The 25,495-nt window shown below is 41.4% G+C and overlaps 2 protein-coding genes across 2 annotated transcripts; one reads left to right on the top strand and one right to left on the bottom strand.

Annotated features, from left to right (window-relative positions):
- The first annotated feature begins 4,526 nt into the window (after positions 1–4,526).
- Positions 4,527–25,176, top strand: LOC146554991 (inactive tyrosine-protein kinase transmembrane receptor ROR1-like). The gene is made up of 9 exons (XM_085251320.1): positions 4,527–4,653; positions 5,853–6,170; positions 6,252–6,497; positions 6,602–6,804; positions 19,920–19,939; positions 20,240–20,399; positions 21,073–21,300; positions 21,502–21,866; positions 22,064–25,176. The coding sequence occupies exons 1-9, from the start codon at positions 4,623–4,625 to the stop codon at positions 22,764–22,766; spliced, it is 2,274 nt and encodes a 757-aa protein (XP_085107446.1). The 5' UTR covers positions 4,527–4,622; the 3' UTR covers positions 22,767–25,176.
- LOC146554992 (TOG array regulator of axonemal microtubules protein 1-like) lies at positions 13,780–16,493 on the bottom strand. Its single transcript, XM_085251317.1, has 8 exons — positions 16,418–16,493; positions 15,882–16,209; positions 15,401–15,640; positions 15,113–15,236; positions 14,891–14,996; positions 14,553–14,791; positions 14,302–14,457; positions 13,780–14,214 (listed from the first exon to the last, which is right to left on the bottom strand). The coding sequence occupies exons 1-8, from the start codon at positions 16,490–16,492 to the stop codon at positions 13,980–13,982; spliced, it is 1,503 nt and encodes a 500-aa protein (XP_085107443.1). The 5' UTR covers position 16,493; the 3' UTR covers positions 13,780–13,979.
- Positions 25,177–25,495: the final 319 nt, after the last annotated feature.

Here is a 25,495-nt window from a genome sequence, read left to right as displayed (position 1 = left end):
CTTGAGCAACGATTCTCGGTGCTTTTTCACAGTTGTTTGGACATTGGCTGCTTTTTCACAGTGTAGTCCGTGCACCTGACCAGTTCAAGCAACTGACTGCTGACCTATGGCTTGTTCAAGCATAAAAAGGCACCTTACTCAAATGATGAATCAGTGTTGTGTCAAAACATAATCGAAAACTTCGCAAGGTACCAATTTGAAATTGCAACTTTGGGCTAGCAGCCTGTAGCAATTGTTCCCATTTATCTAGCTGAAGCAACATCAAACAAAAAACTTAAATGGCCTTCAAGGAAAACTATTCCTGAAGACTACTTAAAGAAATTATAAGAAAGATGCCAAAGGGAATTCAGGCAGTGATGAAAAATAAAGGTGGCCAAATACCAAATACTGACTCTCACACTACAATTGTACAAACTCTGTTTTTGCTTTCTATACTTTATTTCCATGTAGGCTTGCACATGTTTTAATATATCCCTGCACCTATTTCCAATTTTGCTAGCAAAACATAAAGAAATTTGAAGTGGCTCAAGACACAATATTGTAAATATGTCCATGTTCTTTTCCTTGTAATCCTAATTTTAGTTTACAGAATGACTCCAGAGCTGCTGTTTGAGTCTGATGGTTTACCACATTGGTTCAAATTAAAACATCTCAACACCTATTAGATGGATTACCATGCAATAATATGCAGATGTTGGATTATGTTACCTTATGTATTTGACAATCTCCTAGCACCACCGTGTGGATTTACATTTGGGATTTCGAGTGAGACTGAAAACATAAAGCAGTGTTAGCTTGGTTTTTATAACAGTGCCAAAATAGTTAGTATGGATAGGATCAGTCTTGTTCTCTTATTGGATGCTTTCAAATTTATATAAAACTCACCTCCCACTTTATTAGGTACACTTGCTCAACCGGTCATTAACAAATAACTAATCAGCTAATGACATGACAGTAACCCTTTAGCCATGCAGACATGGTCAAGATGAGCTGCAGAAATTCAAACCAAGCATTGGAATGGAAAAGAAAGCTGAACAAAGACTGTGGCATGATTGTTGGTGCTAGATGTGCTGAAACTGCTGATATACTGGGATTTTGACACACAACACTGTCAGATCTCAGTCCAATTTGGCATGCGGTGGAAGGGGAGAAAAATGTGCACCAACTGCTTCATGCTCTCACGCTAGTATGGATAAAATCTTGTGCCACCAAGAATTAAAGCTGTTTTGAAAGGACGGTTATAATGGGGTCCAACCAGGTAATAACAACATGTACGTAGGTGTTTTTGTACTTCCATTCTTCAACAACCATCCACCCATCCAACGTCTTCCATTTGTCCAATTCAGGGTTGCTTCATGTGGCTCACATGAGCTAGATGTTCCATTTATATCCATCTCCCTATTTATTTATTTCGAGCGTGAAAAAAGTAAATAAATACTTGAATTACATATGAATCGAATGAGTTGAACTCTATATCTTTTCTACACACCTATTGTGCAAATGTATTTACCACACAGGTCTGGTAAATACTAGTCTCTATTTAATACTGTGGATGTTAACCTGGGTGTTGGGTGGAAAAAGACCATGGCTGCTCAGCAAGCACTTCCCTGAATAAATAATGAGGTCGGAAAAAATGTAATTGGACAATGCATCAGTGTCTTCAGCACCTTGTTTAGGCTCTGTGGTGAGGCTCGTCTTTCTGTTTATATCTGGATTATAGATCGAGTCTGGAACGGAGAAGGCTCCCTTTGTAATTAACTGTTATAAAACATTATACAGAGGGCCCGTGGCGTTAGTGTGTAAAATCAAAGGCCTGAACAGTTATTCACTGTTTACACAAATAGCAACCGCGCTTAGCTTTCCCCTGCTCGGGATAGCTTACACTGACACACACAAACACATGAGAAAATAAATGGACAAGAAAACACCGAGAGAGGTTTTCGGAAAACCTCAGATGTCTCACAGTGATTAGGTTTTCGTAGATGTGTCTATCGCTCTTCGAACATGCTGTTATCCATTCCTTCCCTACCAGACGAGATGCTTTAATCATCTTCTTAGACATGGTCTTGGAAGCTCCGTTGATTTGGAAACCAGTGAAAGAAGCTAAAATACAGGAAGCCCAGTGAGGGCGACTTGGGATTCAAGCTGAGCCGCTTTGGTTTAGGGCGTTCTGACTTGCAGTAGTTATAATTTGCCCGCGGGGATCTGGCTGCACTGCGGTGGATCGTCTCCTCTCCCTTGTCATTTGCTTGTCTGTGTGTGGCTTCATGCTAGTGTGGATGTTTGTGTCCACCGTTCTCTGTGACGCACAACCAAACTAACCTCTGGGTTGCCTGGACACACTCCAGCCCTCGCTCTTTATCCCGTTTGTGTATGTTTTCTCATGCCAGAGCTACCTTTTTTTATGTTCCGCTTCATTACGTTCAAAAATGGCAGGAACCTAACCAATTGTAAGTCTCTCAAATTATTCAATTATTACTGCTTACAATTACCAGACACTCCCTTTATTGCTTTCACCTAAACACAGGCGGCTCTTCCCCAAAAGGGTGAAAAACATCCAAAGGAGTATCAGTTTATGCATTTGCGGCTTGTTGAAGGGGTGCTAAGCCCTCTGCAGGCCCACCGCAACATGAAGTCATTATTACTGCATATTTTAGTAGGAAATTACATATTCCGGGGATAAAATCTGTTTAAACCTGCATTAAGTTGTAAAGTTACCCTATCTCTGAGGAATCGGCAGTATGCAGACCGCTGCCCTGGTAGTCATGTGTGTGAGTGTGGGTGTGTGTGTGCATGAGTGTGTGTGTGAGTGTGTGTCCATGTCTGGAAAGCCCATTTAAGATCTGCACAGACAGGGAAAGGGGGTTAACTGACCTTGGCCCTTCAGTCACTTAACACTCCACAGAGAGAGGTAACCTACTGACCTCACACTCACACCAAACCAGGATGGGGGAATGTGTGTGCAATTTTTACAGCTTGTGGAGTAAAATTAGTGCTTTGTACCATCTCTTGTAAACCATCCAACTCTCATTAGCAAAAGTGACGTTTCTGTAAAGCTGTAATAAAAGAATGATGTGCAAAAGAAGTAGAGAAGCAGTTAAATTCTCACTAGGCTGCTACACAATAGTGTTTTTTAAACCCCCATATATGGTGGCCCTGAAAGGTCAAACAGACTGCAAGTTAAGGAAACACTAAGTAAATAGAAAAATGCAGCAAAAGCGTAGAAAACACAACAGAAGTTGAATAAAACAGAAGTAGAAAAAACAAAATCCAGAAATGTTTCTGGGGACACAATAATGTGATGGACCAGCCACAGAACGGACAGAAATCAAAAAATACGGAGGCGTCATTAAAAGCAGTTGAGGATTCATCAATGTTATGTGTTATATTGTTGTTTTAATTGCACACTTTCATATAATACTGTAGGTAGTTTGCTATTGGCCATCTACTGTTGGCTTGTCATTTGTGCAACTCTTCCGTCACATTATTGTCTCCCCAAAAACATTTGTGTGTTGTTTTGTGATTATTAGCAACTTTTTTTCTATTTCTATTGGGGTTTTTATTCAGTTTTATTTTGTGTGCTTTTTCAGCATTTTTCTATTTGCTGGTGTTTTCATAAGCTGCGGTCCGATCGACCTCTCGGGGCCACCTTACCTATCAGAGTCGAAATGTTTGACTATTGGTGTTATTGTTCAGCCAATCACAGCTGAGGCCTGTGTCTTAGCTGTGATTGGCTGCACTTTAAGTTAAATATATTAAAAATGTCATAGTCTAGCTGCTTCTGTTCGCCATTACTCAGGCAGCAGGTCTGCACCATGAGGATATACTTCATATATGCAGTGGCATCCACATATTGCAGTTGTGCCTGGTCTTAACGTCCCATATGGTATGACTTAAAGCGCATGACAAAGTGATCTCACACTGAGCGAGTGGTCTGCCGGTGAGCGTGGGCTTTGTGTGTGTGTGTGTGTGTGTGTGTGTGTGTGTGTGTGTGTGTGTGTGTGTGTGTGTGTGTGTGTATGGAGAAAGAATAAAAAAGCACAGAGAGTGAGACAGGAAGGGGAGAGGATGATGATGACTGTGTTAAGCGGGATAAGAATCGTTACATTAACGAGGAAATTAAAAGAAATGCCCCAAAAGAAGCTCACTGAGTGGAGTTGCATATCTGTAGAAACAAGGTTGCTCTCTTTCTCCTTTCATATGTTTTAAATTGTGGCTCAGAGTGACGACTCTCTGACGCAACACGAATAAAGTCCGAGATATTAATTCTTAAAGCAGTTTACTGTGAATAAGGACATTTATGTGTATTAGATATCTGCCTTTGAGTTTGCCTGATCTGTAGCCAAGCAAAGGCAGCAAGGAGCAGCCTTTCCCTCCACAGAAGTGGAACTAGTTGGTCTTGTGGGATATGCTAATGTAGACTGACCTCTAGTGGTTTTCCTGTGAAAGAGTCGATGAAATTGATTCATGTTGTTCAGACGAACTTTAAAAGCACCCTCTCTTTCTCGCCCCTCTGACCTCTCAGCAACGGGTTTCCTGAAGATGGATTCTGCCAGCCGTACAGAGGCATAGCCTGCGCCCGCTTTATCGGCAACCGCAGCATTTTTGTCGACTCGCTGCAGATGCAGGGGGAGATTGAGACCCAGATCACAGGTGAGTTTGAGCGGGCTAAACCTCCTTCGAGCCAACACAAATCGAATTAATGTTTTGAGAATAGATTAAATTTACTTCTACATCCATCATAAATACATATTCATTCATAAGAAACGTTTGATTAGTTTGTGTGTACAGGCTTAACTTGATGAAGATGATTCCATGTTACTAAATATTTAGTTCCTGCAGATTCAAGAAAGACAACTGAACACAATCAATGACCAAAGGGCATACAGTACTGTGCAAAAGTCTTGAGCCAAAAGTCATTTCTTTATGCTTTGTTTGAAAAATTGGAATAAGTGCCGCTTCTTCTGTCCTTGCTCTTGATGGCAGATGGCACCTGCATTTTTGGTAGATTCAATTAAATGGGAGAAAATTATGTCTTTCAGAGACATAATTTGTCTCTAAAAGACAAATAATACTGATAATACTGATAATACTGAAGAGACTGAAACTGCCAAACTCTTTTAGAGATATAATTTGCTGCTAAAAATAAAAAAGATGTAGTAATTCAATAAAAACTTTGTGTAAATTCAGATTTTTCAGAAGGTAATCATAATTAATATGCTCCAGGAAGGAAGCAGAACGTCACTTAGAGAGTTCAAAGGGAGTTCACCACTCAGTATGAATCACATGTGGCCGACACACTGTTTCCAGTGTTGTTACACGTCTGTGTCTCAGCGTGTGTGCTTTTTGTTTTATGCGTATGCATGCGTTTGTCCTCAGAGGTCATTATTGATTATATCCGTGCAACAGTTCAGGGAATGACGCAGGCCATGAATCCAGAGCCTGATCTGAAACATCAAGGACGAGTGATAATTGAGATTTATGGCGCCACAGAGTCGTAACAGGCCAACAGTAGGACTGTAAATCATATCAGAGTCCAGATTCAGCATCTTGAATTTAATGTCACACTTACTGATCTCTATGTTCCTTTTTACTCAAGCAACATGTGCTGGAGAAACATTTGGATGGTTGTCAGGTTCACTTGGCCGCTTTTTATTCGCGTCTCCTCTTCATCGTAGTCGCCGTAGTGATAATGACAGCCGCAGCAATGCACATGTTTGCAATAAGTGAACAGCATCGCTGTGCGCGAGTCGTGCATTTAAAGTATGAAATTCTCTGTTTTTATTCAGTCTCCTAATTCTTCGTTATTTAGAAACTTTCAAGCAACTGAAATTGAATCCTCTCGTTCCCAGCGGCCTTCACCATGATCGGGACGTCCAACCATTTGTCTGACCGCTGCTCGCAGTTCGCCATCCCTTCCCTCTGCCACTTTGCCTTCCCAACGTGCGACCGCAGCTCGGGGTCCGACAAACCCCGTGACCTCTGTAAGGACGAATGCGAGATCCTGGAGAACGACTTGTGTAAAACCGAGTACATCATCGCCCGCTCCAACCCGATAATACTGAAGAGACTGAAACTGCCAAACTGCGATGACCTGGCTACTTCCGACAGCCCCGAGGCCGCCAACTGTCTGAGGATCGGGATCCCTATGACAGAGCCTATTAACAAGAGTGAGACATGTTCATGTGGCAATTGTAATGATTTACTGTGTTGACGCTGCTAAAACATCATTGTCTGTTATATTCCACCAGATCACAAATGTTATAACAACAGTGGGGTAGACTACAGAGGGACGGTAAGCATAACCAAGTCAGGGCGTCAGTGTCAGCCGTGGAACTCCCAGTATCCTCACAGCCACAACTACCAGGCTGTGCGCTACCCGGAGCTTAACGGAGGACACTCGTACTGCCGCAACCCAGGGAACAAACACGAGGCCCCCTGGTGCTTCACACTAGATGAGGGGGTCAGAATGGAGCTCTGCGACATACCCCTCTGTGGTGAGACGCTAGTTTTAAATCGTAGTTTGCGATGTTGCCTTTGTGACACATGTGTGACGTGTGAAATGAGATGATTCCCCTCTCTCGATGTCCCATCTGTTTAGACCATAAGGAGTCTGGCATTGAGATCTTGTACATCCTGGTTCCCAGCGTGGTAATCCCCTTAGCCATCGCATTGGTCTTCTTCTTCATCTGCGTGTGCCGCAACAACCAGAAGTCCTCCAGGCCTCCCGTGACGCGCCAACCCAAACCCGTCCGCGGCCAGAACGTTGAGATGTCCATGCTCGCGACTGCATACAAGCCTAAGGTAGGGAGCGTTACAGTCACAGCAGATGGCACTCAGGGTGGGGAATAAATGACGGAGGGCCTTCCTGGTAATCCTGCAGATTACCGTTTATTTCTGCAGATATAGAACACTTTTTACATGTAATATCAACGCAAAAATTAAACACTGTAAACTTCACGATTTTGAAGTGGACACTAAGTGCATCATCACGCTGTTGTGTAATGACTGTAAAGAGGCTGTCGTTTGGCATGCAAACAGACTGCAGAAGGAGTCAAAACACTGGCACAGCCCTCTGTGTGTCATTAGGGATATGTCACGGCATGCCGGGGTTACTGGCTTGAGTGTGTGTGGAAACGACCTGTCTCAGACAAAGCATCAGATCCGTCATCAGAGCTCAGCAGGTTCAGGAATGTTCAACTGCAGCCCACCACCTCCCTCCTGTTTATTTCTCACTGTCTCTTTTTCCACACCCTTCCCTTACACTTCTCCTTATCCTTGGTCCTCTCACTTAATTCATCTTTTTAAGTGTGCCTATGCCAAGAGGCACACTTATTACTATTCGTCGGCTTTATTATTCTTATCCGGTTGTTCAGTGATGACGCGACGAATCTTACTTCCGGGTCTAAAGTAGTCTGCGTTTAATATGGCTTTTGTGTTGTTAACATGTTTAATGTTATGTATTTTCTTCTATTTGATCTCAAAAAGCTCCTAAAACAGTCAGTGATCACTGTTGACCTCCCTCGGCTTTTATTACCACTAATCATTTATTTAAGCTCAGTTTTTAAAACCTTAGGATGTAACTACAGCCCAGCCCATGCAGCAGTATATGAATGACTAACCTCGTATTGTGGATGGATTATCTCAGTTGTTCTCCTGGCTGAAGTTTGGTCCTTTTACAGCATCCTGCCATGCGATTACATTTGTTCCTGACCACCGAGAACACTCACATTATGGAACGCCAGGACTGCCATAATGAATTAATTAAATACACCATTAAATAATGAATTAAATGTGTCAATAATTAATTAAAATTGGAATCAATTAATTAAATAAATAGTTATGACACATGTAATTAATTATTGACACATTTAATTAATTATTTATGTATTTCACATTTTAATTAATTATTGACACATTTAATTAATTAATTATTGACACATTTAATTAATTATTTATGTATTTCACATTTTTATTAATTATTGACACATTTAATTAATTATTGACACATTTAATTAATTATTTAATGATATATTTATTTATTTCATTTTGGCAGTCCTGGCGCCTGGCTCTCATCATGAAATAATTTTATCTGTCAGCCTCACCCATCAAACTCAGGGGGCGGGGTTAACGCTGATCGAGTCAAAACCATTGCTTTGGCCTGGTGGCCATTGTTTCTAGCACACAACAACCGGCATGTGGAAGCTAACAGAACTGAGCTTTGAAAAACCCTGTTTGTGTGTCACCAAATACCGTTTTAATATTTTTTTAGCCGAGAATGTAGTGGTTTAATCTTCTAGTGATGGGTCGTTCGCGAACGAAATGGCTCTTAGAGCCAGCTCTTTGACGTGAACGACGCGAGCCGGCTCCTTATCGCGAGCCGTCACGTGGGGTTTTTTTTTTTTTTTTTTCTTTCTCTCGGCCTCTCTCTCGCACTTTTTTTCCGCTTCACTCTGCACGCGAGCCTTGTGCTTTACGCTGGGCAGAGGGGGGAGGGGCGGTAGTTACACTCAGTAGCACAGGAACAGAGCCAGAGAGAGAGAAAGAGAGGCAGGGACAACAACATTAGAAAGGTATAGTAATCAAGGCTGGACTGGGACAAAAAATCGGCCCGGGCATTTTGACTAGAGACCGGCCCACCAGGATAAAGATTGAAAATGTGACATCATTCAGGGATAAAACCGCAAAGGATTCTGGGAACTTGTGGCAAGAGGTACTAGCGCACGCAGGCTTTCAATTGAACTCAGTTACACAGCGATAAAAAGAAACCCAAAAAATGGCAAGAAGCTGTTGTATTATTAACTTCAATAGCCGGTCGCATGACAGCCACGGGAAGCCGATGGGTAAAGAGATCTTTTTTTTTTTTATCGGATTACGTCGTTGAAGAGAAATTTTTTAAGCCATGTTTCCGAAGTAAGAGCCGACGGATGGTCTGGATATACCAAATATAACGTCTCAGAACACTCCAGCTCACATGTTAGTCTGCTCCAAGCATTCCCACAAAGGTCAGAGTTTTTTAGTAGTTAATACGTCATTTTTCTTAACATAATTGGTGATATAGGTTACAAGCAAGTCTGGCACTGAACAGAAATTGTCGCGCTATGCTCCTTTATTTATTGTGCATAAATAGTAAATTGTCCTGACACAATATTGTGTTTCGCTTCTGTTATTACCATGGTACATTGACAAAAACATATACTTTTATTCACAGGATAAAACAGTTGTTTTGTATCACTTATTGTCCATTGCGATTACAACATACAATATTATTGTCACTGCTACATTTCTGTAATGCTACTGTAACCGGTTTCTGCTTCATCCCGCTGCAACAGTTCGGCCCAAACAGACTCCTCGACTCTGCGTTGTGTAGTGTTTTAAAAAAGACAAGGAGTCTCTGATCGATCGTTGCCACTTTATTTCCTGAATGGAAACAACGGTGTATTATCAGTGCACAAGCTCGCCATACACCACTCCGCACAGCACACTCTCGTATGGCTACGGCAGACTGGCAGCGATTACTGCAGCAATATTACAATTTCTAATATACAATAAAATAACAGCAACAACAAATTATGTACCTGAATGGAAACAACGGTGTATTATCAGTGCACAGGCTCGCCACACACCACTCCGCACAGCACACTACGGCAGAACATCTCATTAGCATTCCGCTTTAGCATACAGTTTCACACATTACAGTTTTTTACAGACGCTAGGACACATTTCTCAATACTTAGGTCACTTTTGCAAAACTCTTCACACAATTCTCCTAACTGACCCTCAGCTTGGCAAAGCAGTTCATTCCACATTCAAAATGCACTACAACTACCAAAACACTTCATTCAGGTCTCAAATAAAAACATTCCTCCAGAACACTAGCAAAGGTTGACAGCCGACAAACACACTTTGTCACCCACAAAACAATGACCTAAAAAACACTAACAACATGTAGCATTACACAGTGTTTTCCTGTGTAAAACAAGGACACATCTCTGTTTATAATTTCAATATATGTTACTGGAATGAATCAGACATCATGTATTTATGTTTATGTATTTTTATTTTTTTGCACTAAGTAATCCCAAAATACAAGAATTCGTATACACACCATCCACTGATACACATACAATAGTAATGCTAATCTACTCGGTCTTCTCCATTTGGCCACAGGTTCTCATCCACATCACATCTTATGTCATCTTGGGCAACACACCTAGGAAAGAATCTTCTGGCATGCCAGAACTGAAGGAGTTGAAAAATTGAAGGAGTAACAACTGTGTAGATGTTCATCTACAATGAGAATCAGCTGTGGCTGGTTAAACTGCATTGTTAGATTTAAAATATGTTTCAATAAAATATTGCCGTTGGATTTTGCTGTCTTTTCAAGTTTTGCATTGTGTTATTGTTTTGACCATGAGTTTAACAGTTTTGAAAACAGTATGTAAGCACATGCAAAATGTCCTGTCCGTACAAAGGTTTTTGGCAGTTGTTGTGTCTGAGTGAGAAGATGATTCATGTAATTTGAGAGATGTAGTCATTGAATGCATTTTGTGCCAAAACAATGATAACTGGTCCTCAGTTTAGCCCACATAGACTTCTGTTGTGCTCACTGTGTGAGGAGTTTTGCAAACGTGACCTAAGTATTGAGAAATGTGTCCTAGCGTCTGTAAAAAACTGTAATAAACAAATGAAAAGTACATAAAACTGGTGTTGGACATGTGTCCACTAAGCACTTATTACACTCGGTGCTCGTCAGCTAATCAAACATGTTTTATGTGTCTGTACTACTTAGCTATATTGTGTGCGGAACAATACAACTCACCTCTCGTATGGCTACGGCAGACTGGCAGCGATTACTGCAGCCAGCCTCACCTAACCAGCCACACTGAGAGCGGGGGGGCGCTGTTTCCCCATTACACTGATATTTGTGGCAAGTGGAATAATACCACAAACACTGTTACACTACCAGAAATTATTTCCACTACTAATTAATTACCGTTGAGCTCAAAGGTCCTATTAATAAACTGTTAATGAATGTGTATTTATGAAGACGATTTGTGAGACTGGTAAACTTATGATACGTACAATAGTCTTTCGTCCTACACGGTGCATTTCAAGGTCCTGCACCCATCCGTCGGTAAACTGTACCTGGGCTTGTTGCAGTGACCTGAAGTTACTAAACTTCATGAGTGTGTGCACTCACTCCAAGAACCGTGTAATTATAAATCTGAGCGTGGTGAAAGTGGGCAGCACACTGACGTCTTTTGTCCACTCTGTGTGCTCGTAAGGGTCTGACCCTTTCACTCCTTTGATTTTTTCCTCGTATCTTTTCTTTGTCTTTTCGTCGAGTCTGTCTTTGTACGGACCGGCATTGTTCTCCTTTTGTTTTGTACATTCCTTTTTTGTGCGGCAAAGAAAAAAAAAGAAGGTATTGGAACCGGAGAATGAACGTTTTGCGGTGCTGCAAATGCTTGCATTTGATGCGGTACTTGGATTGTTTTGCCACGAGTTCCCGGCATGCAATGCGCGAAAATCACGTGATTGCTAAACAAGGGGGAGGGTGCATCCAGCCTCCTCGGCTGTAATTGGTCCAGCCCAGAGTCGATCATGACCAATTGGCCAATCCAACACCTTTCATTATATATACCCTTCCTAAAAAAAAAAAAAAAAAAAAAAAATATCCATCGGCCCATAAAAACAAAAAATCGCCAGCGGCCCACCGGGCAAATGCCCGGTATGCCCGATGGCCAGTCCAGCTATGATAGTAATCATCCACAACTATTTTCGGTTGCAGATGATAAAGGATTGAGAAAGTTTATTCATGCAGGTCCATATGACAGAGAATATGCATGTTCTTTTAGTTTTCATATTATAATTTATATTTAATTGTGTTGTGGTTTGCAGTGTTTTGTGTTCTTTTCACTTTAAATTTGTGAAAGGAAAAAGCTGAAAATTTAAATAGTTAAAACTTGAAATGTGAATAGTTGATTTTTGTATTATATGATTTATTTATTACATTTTATGTGGAGTGAATAAATAAAAGTATATTTACGGTGGCCCCTAGAGACAAAGCACATACAAACTTCAAATCACGTACGAACTCTGAAGCATGTACAAACTCCAAAACACGTAAAAACTCCAAAAACACGTAAAAACACGTACAAACTCCGAAGCACGTAAAAACTCAGAAGCATATAAAAACTCAGAAGCACATAAAAACTCAAAACACGTACAAAAGACAACAGAAGTGCTCCAGGATGCTGGGCGCAGTGTTGAGCCTTTGTTATCTTGTGGCTACACAAGCCAGCAAGTACCAACGACCGGATTTGGTGTGTGGTAATAACAGGTAAATGAACTTTTTTTTAAAATTATTTGAATATATATATGAGTGCCTGTGTATAAATATACAAACAATACACACATGCTTTCAATTGTGTAATTTAAGTGATCTAGTAGCTCTGCTTTGGAAGTTCAGTTCATGCTAGAAATGTGTTTTGGAGTTTGTACGTGTTTTGTCTCTAGGGGCCACCGCATATATTTATATATAAACATATATAAATAAAACCACTTGTTTTTACGTTAGTAATTCCTTTTGTGCATAATTTTATATTATTGTTAATAATAAATTAATTAAAGCAACAAAACAACCTGAAGAGCCGGTTCGGAGCCGAAAGAGCCGGCTCTTTTTAGTGAGCCGAACCGAAAGAGCCGGATCTCTAAAAAGAGCCGGAAATCCCATCACTATAATCTTCATGTGTCTGGTCGGTTTGTCAAGATACAGCCTCTTTGCAAAAGTGTTTCGATGATTTCGGAGATGTCTGCCCAGTCTCACGGCAAAGCGTGGGATAGACCCGCTCGCCTCGCAAGCAATCCCACCGACAAAGCGCACAGCTGTAGTAACCCCCGCTGACTTCTTTTACTGAGGTTATATTTATCGGTGTTTTATTTCCTGATGTTCTTATGTGTCTTACGTGTTTCAGTCGCCAATTCTGAATCATAACTAACATTAAAAACATGTTTAAGGAGGAGAGAGAGCAAATAAATTTGTTTAACATCTGATCTTTGGGTTTTTGTTCAGTAATCAGCGTGACCTGTGTATAAACGCATAAAAGAGATAACGTTGGTGTTTCTGTCATGTAGTAACTGCTGGCTTTAACTGTACAAAGGTTGTTCGACACTATGAAACACATACAGACTTCATGATGTTCGGCTAATATTTTTATTGTGAATATTAATCATGCTGACCTCGCTCTGTACACCACGCAGCGAGGTCAGCATGTCCACGATATCCTCAGCTCCATGAGTTAACACAAAGTTTCCCAGCTGACTATCTAACTTCCAACTATTCCAGAGACGTGAAAATATACAGCATAAAGAAAAGTGTAAGAGACTCAGCAGCAGATTAGAATAACAGTTATAGATTTAATAAATCACCAAATGAATCCAAGAAATGTGCAATGACAATAAAGTTGAATTCTATTCTATTCTATTCTAAACTACACTGATTAGCATAGACACACTTAAAATTTCTTCTGAAATTTTCGCTTTCTAGTATTTATTTAATATTTCTTTATGTTATAAAAATGACTTTGAATCCTGATAAAAATGCAAAATCATGGGTTAAAAACGAAAACAAGAGAACTAAGAATGTATTAATATTTGTTGACAGAAAAACAGAAACTGTATATGTGCCAACCAAAGTGCCATTTTAATTCACATGAAAAAAAAAGGGATTTATTCATTCATTGTCCATTCAGGATCTTAAAAATGTGATAATAATAATGAAATAATACAAATAATGTAATAATAAGAATGATGTAATAATAATTAATGTAAATCTAAATAATATTGTCCTTCAGAGAAATAGTTTGTAGTCCTGAAGATGGAGAAGTTTACTCCTGCAGAGCGACTGGGACTGTCTGTGGTCATGATGGTTGAACCTCCAACCACTTTCCCAGCTTAGCCTCAGAGTGCTGCTGCTACTGTAGCTCTTCTCCTCTGTACTCGTCAGGACTTGCATTGTCACATCTGGGGATCCCAGGCCCTGCTGGAGAGGAGAGCCTAGTCTGAATGCTGACCTGCTGCCTGTAATTATTAGCCTTTTTCAGGCTCTTCTCCACAGGACGCCTGTCTTTTTCAGGGACAATCTTCATCCACAAATTCATAAAGTCCTTGTGAAGGGTCAGTTTCTTGATGATTGTTCGCCCATGGTACCTGTGGAAGATTACAGTTGTCATTAATTGTGTAAACTCACAGAAAATAAAACATTGATGCACTTCAAACCCATTTAAAAGTACCCACCTGGCTTCAGGTGCAGCATCCCCTGCCATTCTAGAGGCAGCAATTAGAAACCTTTCAGTGAAGCTTCCTGCTTTCAGGATGACGGCTGCTCCAACTTTGTCAGCCAGCTGGTGCAGGTGTTGAGCTGTGCTATTCCTCACTGCGACACAGCGATGGCTGAGCAAGGACAATATTAGACACACAACTCAGTGAACATCATCTCTCTTTCATGTCTTCTAATAAAATCACTACAGCTTCTTCTCTCCTCTTACGTCAGTCCTGTGTTAAACAGAGCGCTCAGAATCCGTCCATGGCTGCAATTTTCCACCATGGCATCAAGTGCCAGATTGACCTCCTGATGAAGAAAGTTGTTGTTGGTCTGTGCAAGCTTCAGCAATAGAGCTCGGCCTGTTGTTTCAACTTCTGGGTCCATTGTTTTCTGGAGCTGAATGTAGAGCTCATCGATGGTATGTATGGCCTCACAGGCTACTGCTGAGCGTTGGTTTTTCACCTAAAATGTGAGTGAAAATCATCAGTTGAGGCTGTAGTATGCACTTGAAGGGAAACTAGCTGCATGAAACACATATAAGAAACATAAAGTGTGCAATACCTCCTCAGTGAGGACCAGACACACTTCATGCAGTTTAGTCTTCAGGATGTCCGAGTGGTGCTTTGCCAGAGACTGAATAGTTTGCAACCCCTGTCTTTTCTTAATCCTGTATTTACACAACACAACATTGAACACGACTTCAGGAACACCACAAATAACACAGCCACATTATGCAGCACTGTTTCTGTGCAGTATTTAATGTCTCCTTACTACGCTTCTTACCAGTCGTCTGAAGACAGCAGACTAAAGCTGTGGGACAGGCTCTCTACAGGTGTAGCTAGAGGCGGGAGTTTGACCCTGCCCTCTCTTGGATTATTCTGACTGCACTGACTGTCTGCTTTCTTGTCTGATAATCAACGAGGTTAGTAAAGAGAAAATGTAATTTCTTCTAATTTGAAGCATTGTACATGATGCAGTGATTAATTGTTCATTAAAATCTTTTTAAAAAATCTCTTAATTTAAAGTTTGATTATTCAGCATCTTCTACAGTTACTGAGGAAAACCACTTACCGTCTATAGGGACGACTTTTGCACGGCGCAGCAGCGTCCCAAGCCGAGGTCCTCGTTTTTGCGGTATGGGAACTGTTGGAGGTTTTGGAGTCAAAGGCTTTACTGCAGTAAATGTTTTGGTTGGTACTGTGTGTCCAGGTGAGGTTACAATCCCATCCTGGAAATGCTGCAGTTTTTCCAAAATAGGCCCAAATTTGTCTTTTACTGTCAAGACTCTTATTCCACGAATGACCTTCGTGTCTGTTTAGACAAAAAAATAAATAAATAACTACAAATTGACATCTTACTAAAAAAAACAACAATAGACATTTTTCTTCCTGATTTTTTTTTTCTACAAAAAAGCATATAAAATGAATGGACAGCAAGAATATGTGTAATTTAGCATTAAAATAGATAATCTACAGTGTCAAATTTTAAAATCTAAACTAACTGATTAACAGCAGGTGTAACCACTAAAGAAAAGCATCACCTTTGAACTGACCTGCTCCTAAATGTTTAGCAGAGAAAACAGGCAATTGTGATGGACAAGCTGCTCGAGGAGGTGGAGGAACTGGAGTGAGCGGTGTCATCTCAACAGGACTGTCAATGAGAGGAATGGCCCTCAGCTCACTTGGTGTGTGTGTGTCTACAGAGCTGAGGCTACACGGACTTCTTTTAGGGTCCTCCTGATTCCAAAAGGGGTCATCCAACCAGGGACTTAAGTTCCTGCTTCTCTGGACTCTCTGTGGAGAGCCTGCGCATTGCTTAGGTAAAGGTGGGAGTCGCACAGCATAATCTCTGGGTCTCTGTGCGATATGCGATGTGTCTGCCTGTTGAAAGAACACATTTCTCTTACTGCTCAGAGCTTTGTGAAAGTCCAGGATCCTGGACTCTGTGGTGAAGCGCTGACAGTTGCTCTGTCTACAGTGACTTACACAAAAATTACACTGTGCAAAGCAGCAAAATATAACACATCTCTCCGAAACGTTTACATTTGAACAGCAGAGAAGTCAAGAATGAGTATGTTTAGTTACTTACATCTCCACCTGTGCGTTTTCTCTGAATCAAATCTCGAAAGCGATGGAAAAAGTTACCTGATGTCTTTTCAGGCATGACTGAGATAAAAAGTGAACAAATTGTTTAGAAACAGAAAGTTTGTGAGTGCTGCTCAGTGTGTGAGTGACAAGTTCTAACTCAGCTGCTCAGTAAATCAGTTATGATGATGTCATGAACTCACAGAGCATTCTGTGCATTTTTTGAAAATATTCATATATATACACTATTTTGTGTTTTTACAAAAATATCAGACATGTCTAAATCAAAGGCAGCTTATGATCTCTAATTATGATCTTTAATCAACAAATTTAAATAGACGTCCTAATCACAGCTTCTAAAACTAGACAACACTATACTGATATAAAACGGCAAAAAGGAGATAAAAGCACTGTCATAAACAGAGAAATAAGTACAGTAAATAAATAAATACAGTTTTAAAAAAATACAGAAAAAAACATGTGTGTCATTTGCTACAACAACAACAACGACAACAAAATAGCAATTTGGACAAAGCTGTTTCTTCAAGCTTCGCCTGCATTTAGGGGCTGCAAACCTCTGTCCCAAAGGAAGAAGCTGAAATCCTCCAATAAGGGGTGGGAGTCATTTAAAGTAGAGTAACTCATCCTCTACAACTGCCTAGTATTCAAGGACTCTATGTTAAGATGCTCTAACATGGTACAGTACCTTCAGAAACGCCCCAAATTTCTTATATACTGAAAATTAAATCTCTTCTCAGGAACCTTTTCTCGATTCAGTAGAAGTAGATCTAGTTTTCCATTGCTATGCTTCTGTCCATCCTAATACCACTGGAGCTTTTTTCTTTTTTGTAATGTATATCATGGTCTCCCAGTAAAACACACAGCTCACATCAGCATGAGTATCATGTTGCCTTCAAGGCTGCACACCCTGTCATGTCGTGTAAGCACATCTTTTTTTCCACATAATTGTGGTGGTTGAGGGCGGAGGGTTGGGGGTTTATCTAGACAGCATGTATTGCTGGGCACACTTGAGCTGATGCTCAAGGTAAGGCGTATAGTATTACAGCGAAGAGCCGCGGAGAGAATTGCAGATGTCACAGATGCGTCAGAATCCATTAATATCCTTGCTTTATTTTGTTTCTGAGGGTTTTTTGGGAGGGGGACTGGAATAAATGTTTCACTGACCTAAAAAGGGAGTCTCTCCTTGCTGTTTACATGAAGACCTTGTGTCTGCAAAGAGTTACGTTTACAGGAGAGTGACACCCATGCAGTCATGGAATTATACAGTTGATTTTAAATGGTCTTTGTTGCCAACTTGGTTCTGAAATATAGCAGACTGCATAACCATCAGCTGAAAGATTACCAAAGCCCCGCCCTCATGCGTCCATTCAGCCTTGTAGCTAAATTTTACAGATCTACAAGAAAATTTTAATAAAAGGGAGCGGCTGTGTGATTTCTGTCTTTTAAAAACTTTTTTATATGGGCTAAATATTCCGACTTTTAGACGTTTTACTAAGTCAAATGTCTTTCTTTCCTGTTTTCATTATCTGCAGCTTTGTCTTGGATTAAGCTGCTACCTAACAGGCTTTGCTTGCAGGGGGTCACCCAAGGGTTACTGCCTATGACAGTCCATTTAGACACACACATAGAAATCTGTGGTGGTGTGAGGAGGTTCTGAGGGTTTGGGTGTGGGGAGGAAAGACAGCGGGGAAAAAACCCATAACTAAAAACATCTGTGTCTCACATCATGCACAACACACACACTCACCACCCCCCTCAGAGCTCGTACAGACGGTGTGCATGTGTGAGTGTGTGAGTGCATGTGTCCTCACAGAGGAATTTCATTATTCATCTCAAAGTTCCTGGAATCTGGAAATCTCTGCCAACCTTTCTGCACCTTTTATCTCTTCCCAAGCATAGATACGAGTGGCAGTTTGGCACCATCGACTTTATATAAAAAATATTCAGTCCCCAACATCCCCACCGTCATCTGTTGGTGCTGTTCTAATGAGATGGTCGGTATGATTATCAACCGTGGTCATGCTCTGGTTGCAAAGAAGACTAATCTTAATGATCAAAATAAAAAAAGAAGACACACACAGAAACCTGACATCACAGATTTGCCTGAAGAAAAAATCAGGGGAAAGATACACATTGTAATAAGACGTTATGTTAAAAAAAAAAAATTCATACTGAGAAATTAAAATACCGTCACAGATTTTGGATAAGAGTCTCAAAAAAAGTTATGGCATCATACCTGGGACTTATCGCACTGAAGATGCATGAAAATGTGTTTTTCCCCCATAATCAGGCTTTAATATCTGTGAAGTGTTCAGCTGATTTGCTCCATTTTAAAGTCTATTACGTGCTTTGCACATGTGAAGCTGTAAACAAAATGTGGGTCCCATCTCCTCTACTGGCCTCCCAAGCTGCTGCTGGAGATCGGACATCCAAATTGGATTAACTTGAGCTGAGGTTTGAAAGTCTGTGCTCACACTTTCAGAAGTGTAGCTCACAGACTTTGCCCCCTAAAAAATTAAAAAATAATCACTCATAAAATATAAAAAATAAATTCTTATAAACTTTCCTTTGAAGAAGGCCATTTTCCCTGGATTTCGTTTTTTTTTTTGAGAGATGGTAAGGTGGGGGGCATCTGATGAACAGTCCTCATGAATTCTTAAACAAGTGATCTGCTTTCCCCTCAACTATTTTACACAGAAATCTGACACTAAATATACTTATTAAGGTGACTAATTTCTAACAGATGGCATTTACACAGTGTATCTGCTGTGGTGTTTGTGGGAAACTGCTGAACCGCATTTTCTCCATTTGAATCATTCGTTTTCTTTATCTTAATGAGGAAATGGATTTAATTGACTGCAATTTACTTTAAATGAATTCCAAAACGTGCCTGACCCTGTCCTAACCCCACAGCCCAGCTCATTCCTGTTGGATTTAGATGTGCTGTAACCCAGCATTCCAGTCAGAGCACTCCTCAGTGAGTTCCAAAAGATGAAAAAGCAAAGTCATCCCTCACAGGGAGCGCTACATTGTTTTCTGCTATTGTTGCAGCTGATTCTAGGGTTTACTGGCAAGAGAATTAATTGCCTCATCTTCCCAAATTTTGCTTAACCTGTCAGCCAGATGACATTTTTAAGCTGCGACATGTTGCCAGATTTCGCAATTTTCCCACATCGCTTTCCAGAGGCGTGAAAGGGGCGATTTGGGGGCTGATGTAATGGGCTGAGTCTGATTGCGTGAATTATCAGCTCTGAGCTATAGTTTTATTTTTCTTCTACAATTCAAACACGGATTTGGTGTTATATTAGGCAGTTCGCCTACATCAGATTGAAAGCAGCGACATCATGTTTTCTTTTCCCTACAAGGACAGCGGTGATGAAAGGCTGCTGACCCGACAAAGAAAGTAATGATTTCATTTTTGTTGAATGTGTTTTCAACCTGTTGATGTCACCTTACCATTTTTTTCCTCCTCCTTCTTTCTGTAGAGCAAGGCCAAGGAGCTTCCCTTACCTGAGATTACCGAAAAGCACCACTGAACGACACAGGAAATCATTCCTGCCTGTGGCCATCTCCCTGTACAACGCATCCACTTAACACACTGTTTGCTGCTACAACTACACATGTTTCTTTTCCAAATATTTATTTATAAGTGACTTATGTATGTATGTATGTATATATATGTATATATTGTACTATTCTTAGTTAGTGTATTGTCTGTCTTGTCTTAATGTTGGTTTAAAATGGAGCACTGTAACAAAAAATAATTTCCCCCAGGGATCAATAAAGTATTCTGATTCTGATTCTGATTATCAGCCGTCCGTTTCATGGAGGAGCTCGGAGAATGTACTCTAGGGAAGATCTACAAAGGTCATCTGTATCTGCCGGGCATGGACCAGGCCCAGCTTGTGGCCATAAAGACCCTCAAAGACATTTCCAATGCCCAGCAGTGGGCTGACTTCCAGCAAGTAAGAAATGTTTCTAAATTAACCGTTTTTACAACACACATAAAAAATGTATATATATACAATAATGAAGCCACATCAGTCGTCTTTGTGTAGAGTTGGAAAATGAAATGTACCACTAAAATATCCTATTGCTAAAAACTACATGTGGCTGCTTTCTTAGAGGAAAGGCGTCTAGGCCCACAAGATTTCAAGCACGGCTTGTTGTATGTCTATAGAAGGTAGACGCGGTGAAAGATTGGAGACGGCTGAACTGCTCAACTGTAGATGAGTTCTCTGGAAATAGCTCCCAAAATAAACTGTAACTTGGTGGAAGGTTGTCCAGATAAATTTAGATGTGACGGCGGATTGAGGCAGTCGGCATGTGTAAGACGTAATCCTCACTTTCCGTTTACAGAAAGTGAGGCAGACCTGAACTGTGCCCACATTTTAAAGTGGTACTGCCATCGACTCAATTTCAAAAGTGATCAATGAGCCGTTGTGAAACCAGCTTGGGTGATCTTCTTATAATCACCTGTCAAAGCCACACAGTTTCAGACTCAGTTTCTCCATTAAACTCCCACATCTTTTGTAAATATCCACTTTTCCAGTAAATGTTGAAATCAACCTGCCAGCCACCTTTTTTTGTTTGTTTGTTTCTTTGAAATTCACCGTTATTTATCCAACTTCATCAAAGGAGGCCGCAGTGCTGACCGAGCTTCAGCACCCCAACTTGGTGTGCCTGGTGGGTGTGGTTACCCAGGAGCAGCCAGTCTGCATGCTGTTTGAGTTTCTGCCCCAAGGTGACCTCCACGAGTTCCTCATCATGCGTTCGCCACACTCAGACGTCGGCTGTAGCAGCGATGAGGACGGCACGGTGAAATCCAGCCTGGATCATGGAGATTTTCTGCATATGGCCATACAGGTAGGATCTAAAAACATCCTCGTAGTTGGCTACAAGCGTAGTGGAAGAAGTACTGTTGTGCCTTCCATTTAAACATGAACCATTTACATGAAATGTTGATGATGATCTTAATCGCTCATGTAGAAACTTTGAATTAAAATCAGTGTTTTAATGTCTACCTTTCACTGCTCCTTGAAACGTCTTCTAAATATTGTGAACCAGGTGGCTGCTGGGATGGAGTACTTGGCCAGCCACTTCTGCGTTCACAAGGACCTCGCAGCTCGGAACATTTTGGTAGGCGAGCAGCTCCACGTCAAGATTTCTGACCTGGGTCTCTCCAGAGAGATCTACTCCTCAGACTACTACTGCCTCCAGCCTAAAATTGTGCTGCCCATCCGCTGGATGCCCCCTGAGGCCGTCGCTTCGGGAAAATTCACCACAGACTCGGACATCTGGTCGTTTGGAGTTGTGCTGTGGGAGGTCTTCAGCTACGGGCTACAGCCCTACTATGGTTTCTCGAACCAGGAAGTGATGGAGATGGCGAGAAAGAGGCAGCTGCTGCCCTGCCCCGAAGACTGCCCACCAAGGTATGTTGCAATTACCGGTGCAATATGAGAAGTATACAAGAAGATAGTGCATCCAGCTAATGGTGAAACTCAAGTGTGCAAGTGTCTTTATTGGACTCTGGTATTAGGGTTAGTTTAGTGTATTCAATTCAAATAGAGTTTTAGAAGCAGTCTGATTGTTGCTGTTGTGGTAATGAAATAACTCTGTTGGCTTTTAGGTTTTATGGTCTGATGACAGAGTGCTGGCAGGAAGGACCAGCATGTCGGCCGCGCTTCAAGGATATTCACGCCCGCCTGCGAGCTTGGGAGGGGTTGTCGTCCCACGCCAGCTCCAGCACGCCCTCTGGAGGAGGAGGCAACGCCACCACTCAGACCACCTCGCTCAGCGCCAGCCCCGTCAGCAACCTTAGCAACCCACGCTATGCTGCCGCTGCTGCCGCCGCCGCGGGGTACCTCTACCCAGCCCAGGCTATTCCCGCGCCGGGACAGATGGGTGCAGTTCCAGCATGGACGCCCATGGCCGTGACCCAAACCCACCAGCGCTTTATCCCAGTCAACGGATACCCAATCCCGCCAGGATACGCAGCATTCCCAGCTCACTTTGCACCCCCAGCTCCGCCTACTAGGGTAATCCAGCACCACCTGCCCCCTCCAAAAAGCCGCTCCCCCAGCAGCGCTAGCGGCTCCACCAGCACGGGTCATGTCAGCGGCGTGCCCTCCACAACGGGCTCCAACCATGACGCCAACACGCCGCTGCTGTCCCACTGCATCATGCCGGGGAGCGGCGGAGGGTCGGCTCAGGTGTACGGACAAATCTCCCAGAAGGGGATGGTGGACCACGTGTCTCAGACGTCAGCACTGCTTACCCCTGACTCTGATGTGCTGATGTACAACGACTCAGTCATCACTGCAGACCTGTAAATATTCAACCTCTTTGAGCTTAGATCCCAGATATGAGACGTTTAGCGCTTCAGCCAGTGGCGCAGCGTCACAGTTCTTCTCTGGTCTTACCGAGACCCAACAGAGATGGAGCGTGCCACACATCTGGGTATCCAAGAAACACTAAGCAGGCTATATAAGCAGCTGTCTGACTCTGCCATGCCTTACTGTTTACAGGAGGCGTACTTACTATCATGGTTTGAAAATGTTATTTTAACCTCTGTGTAAATACAGTACATAGGTCCTGAATGAATGAATGAAATACAAAGATATATATTCAAATGAACTTTTTATTAAGTAAAACACTTTAAAGGTGAAAACATTCTTCCCGTGGCCTTATTCAACAGTTTGTGTTCCAATCAGACAAAAAAAAACTAAACAATTCCCACTCGATGGACTTTTTCCTACAGGATGTCAGGCAGACATGGATATTCATGTGATGACTTTCAGGTGCCTTTTTTTCTAAACTAGTTCATTGGCTTGCTTGTCAACACAAAAAAATCAAATATCCAAGGGAATTGGAACGGCGAGTAACTTTATAAAAACGATCAACAGTGGCCTGCTCCAATAAATGATGCCTCCTTGGCCCTCATAAACCAATCAGTAACATTTATGTTAGCATGCATAATTCCCATGCTGCCAACAGCTATGAAAGTACTAATGCAGGTGCTAAGAAGTCCCTTTGAGAATGACAGCTGAATGTGTGTTTTGTTTTTTTTTGTTTTTTTATTTTCCAACTTCATCACGCTATCTGAGACGTCTGCAACAAGAAGACCGGACACAGTGAAGCTAGAAGTTTATCTGATCGGCCTCCCTTTAAGTATCATTTCTTTTCATCATCGCCCCCCAGTTTTGTTTCTCCGGGAGACATCGCATCTAACTTCAGAACTGGCAAGAGGGCCCCCTGCAGATGAACAAAAGACATCACAAAGCACTCGCTTCCTTCCACAGCTAACCCACACCGTTCTCAGGGCAAACACTTCATTCGCCGCATAATTGATTGGATACAGTCTTTTATGTTTTTTCCGAAAGTTTTTACGGATTTCATTTTGGAGATGGGAAAAAAAAAGCTCAGCACGTGCAGCTTTTAACAGAAAAAGTACAACCTGAAAAAAAAGTCTGACCGTTTTGTCTGTTTCCCAGTGAAGGATGACGAAGTGTGTGTTTGGTGAGTCTCAGTTTCGTAGCCGCACAAACTATGCCTCAGCCATCCACGATGGTTTATGAGAGGCCAAATATGAAGCTTCTTTCATTCCCTAAAAACAAAAGTCAGAAAACCAGCAGTAATGTGTCAAGTCAACAATCAATGGGTGCGAATGTTCCTGAGTGCATGTTTTAACTACAGCAATAACACATCCGGGTTGTTTTTACTGAGGACATGCAGAGAATAAAGTGCATTTCTGAGTTGTAAAGTAAGTGGACACGTGAAATGTAGCAACAAGAAAAAAGTAGCTGCAAAAATGGCATCACAATCAAATTCAGTTGTCTTTATAAATCCTACTGCTCTTTAGTTTTCCTCAGCATTCAAGTGAGTAGAGGTCAGTAGTGAAGCTGGTTGGCTGTTATTAGCAGCATGAAGGGTGTGCTCTTGTGTCCATGCTATTTGAAATCATTTGAGAGTGTATTTTTCAAATGCCTTTCCTCTCTGTGTGTTTTTGTGATTCTATTTATCTAAAGCAGAGTGAGCTACCTAAGCATCTTTACCCATGTAAATGATGTACGAATACTAACATAGACTGTATATATAAGCTAGACTTTGCTTCCAGATTTAAAAAAGCAAGGCCAACGCAGTCTGCACTGATGGCCAACAGGGGGCGACTCCCCCAGTCCAGTCCACTTCTCACTTGATTTTTGACATCAGTGAAGCCTTATTTAATACAGGACGTTTCTCATTTTGTTAAGGATGCTGTCACTGACAATTGCTAATAAGGCAGAGAATAGTATAAGGCATGGCTACCGTATGAGTGTACAGAGTCTAATAGAATAAAATAATAAAAGTGAAAATGCTCAAGTGAAGGTTTCAACCATTGGGTGCCGTCATTGTGGCTACAGTCATCTTTTTTTATGTAGTCTATGTACTAATATAGCAGTGCACAAACCACTTGTACACAAGACTGTGAATCTTAATCAAGTTGAGGTATTTTTGTATTTGGCAAAAATTCATTATAGTGCCTTTTTTTTTGTCTTTTATTGGTAAGAAGAAACAAAAGTATATGTATATTTCAATGCCAGTGTACCCATAACAGGTTTACATGCATATTGATCAAGAGAGGCCTTGGCTTTGTATTTTGTCTGAATATTTTTGCACAGATGTTTTGTATTGCAAAATCATTTATTAAATAATGTTTGGTAAATCCCGCTGCTTCTGTTGTATGATCGATCAGTTTTAAGAATACAGACTTGTAATAGCAATGTGAATCCACTGGGGTCCACCAAATCACCATTTCTGAGAACAGTTTTGAATGTCTTTGGACGGTCCATCGGCGGTGGAGCTGGCCATCCTGGAGTCCCTGAAGAGGCCACACCAGTCTCCAATGGAGCATTTCCTCCTCAGCCTTGTTCCTGCTCTGGAGAGCAGCTGGTCCTTTTTATTCCTGTCTCTCTGTAAATTCTTATATTTTATATATTTATGTTTAATGTTTTTCTGTTTGAGACTTTTAATATTATTTCAAATAAATTTTTATAATGACTAATGTCTCAGTTCTACTACA

Source organism: Mchenga conophoros, linkage group LG17 (genome assembly GCF_057382185.1).
Source record: "Mchenga conophoros isolate Kocher_MC1m ecotype Shallow Benthic linkage group LG17, M_conophoros_male_GT1.1, whole genome shotgun sequence".
Classification (NCBI taxonomy): domain Eukaryota; kingdom Metazoa; phylum Chordata; class Actinopteri; order Cichliformes; family Cichlidae; genus Mchenga; species Mchenga conophoros.
Note: the sequence above shows the minus strand (reverse complement) of the source record. Positions and strands in the feature narration are given on the sequence as shown.

Bases quoted from the DNA above. Each gene is read 5' to 3' on its own strand.
- LOC146554992 (XM_085251317.1), bottom strand. From the start codon at position 16,492: ATGCCTGAAAAGACATCAGGTAACTTTTTCCATCGCTTTCGAGATTTG. The intron at 15,237-15,400 runs GTAAGTGGTTTT...GTTGATTATCAG, and splicing joins AAAAGTCGTCCCTATAGACG to ACAAGAAAGCAGACAGTCAG. The intron at 14,792-14,890 runs GTATTGCACACT...CTCACATTTTAG, and splicing joins GTCTGGTCCTCACTGAGGAG to GTGAAAAACCAACGCTCAGC.
- LOC146554991 (XM_085251320.1), top strand. From the start codon at position 4,623: ATGCAGGGGGAGATTGAGACCCAGATCACAG. The intron at 6,498-6,601 runs GTGAGACGCTAG...CCATCTGTTTAG, and splicing joins CTGCGACATACCCCTCTGTG to ACCATAAGGAGTCTGGCATT. The intron at 21,301-21,501 runs GTAGGATCTAAA...ATTGTGAACCAG, and splicing joins TTCTGCATATGGCCATACAG to GTGGCTGCTGGGATGGAGTA.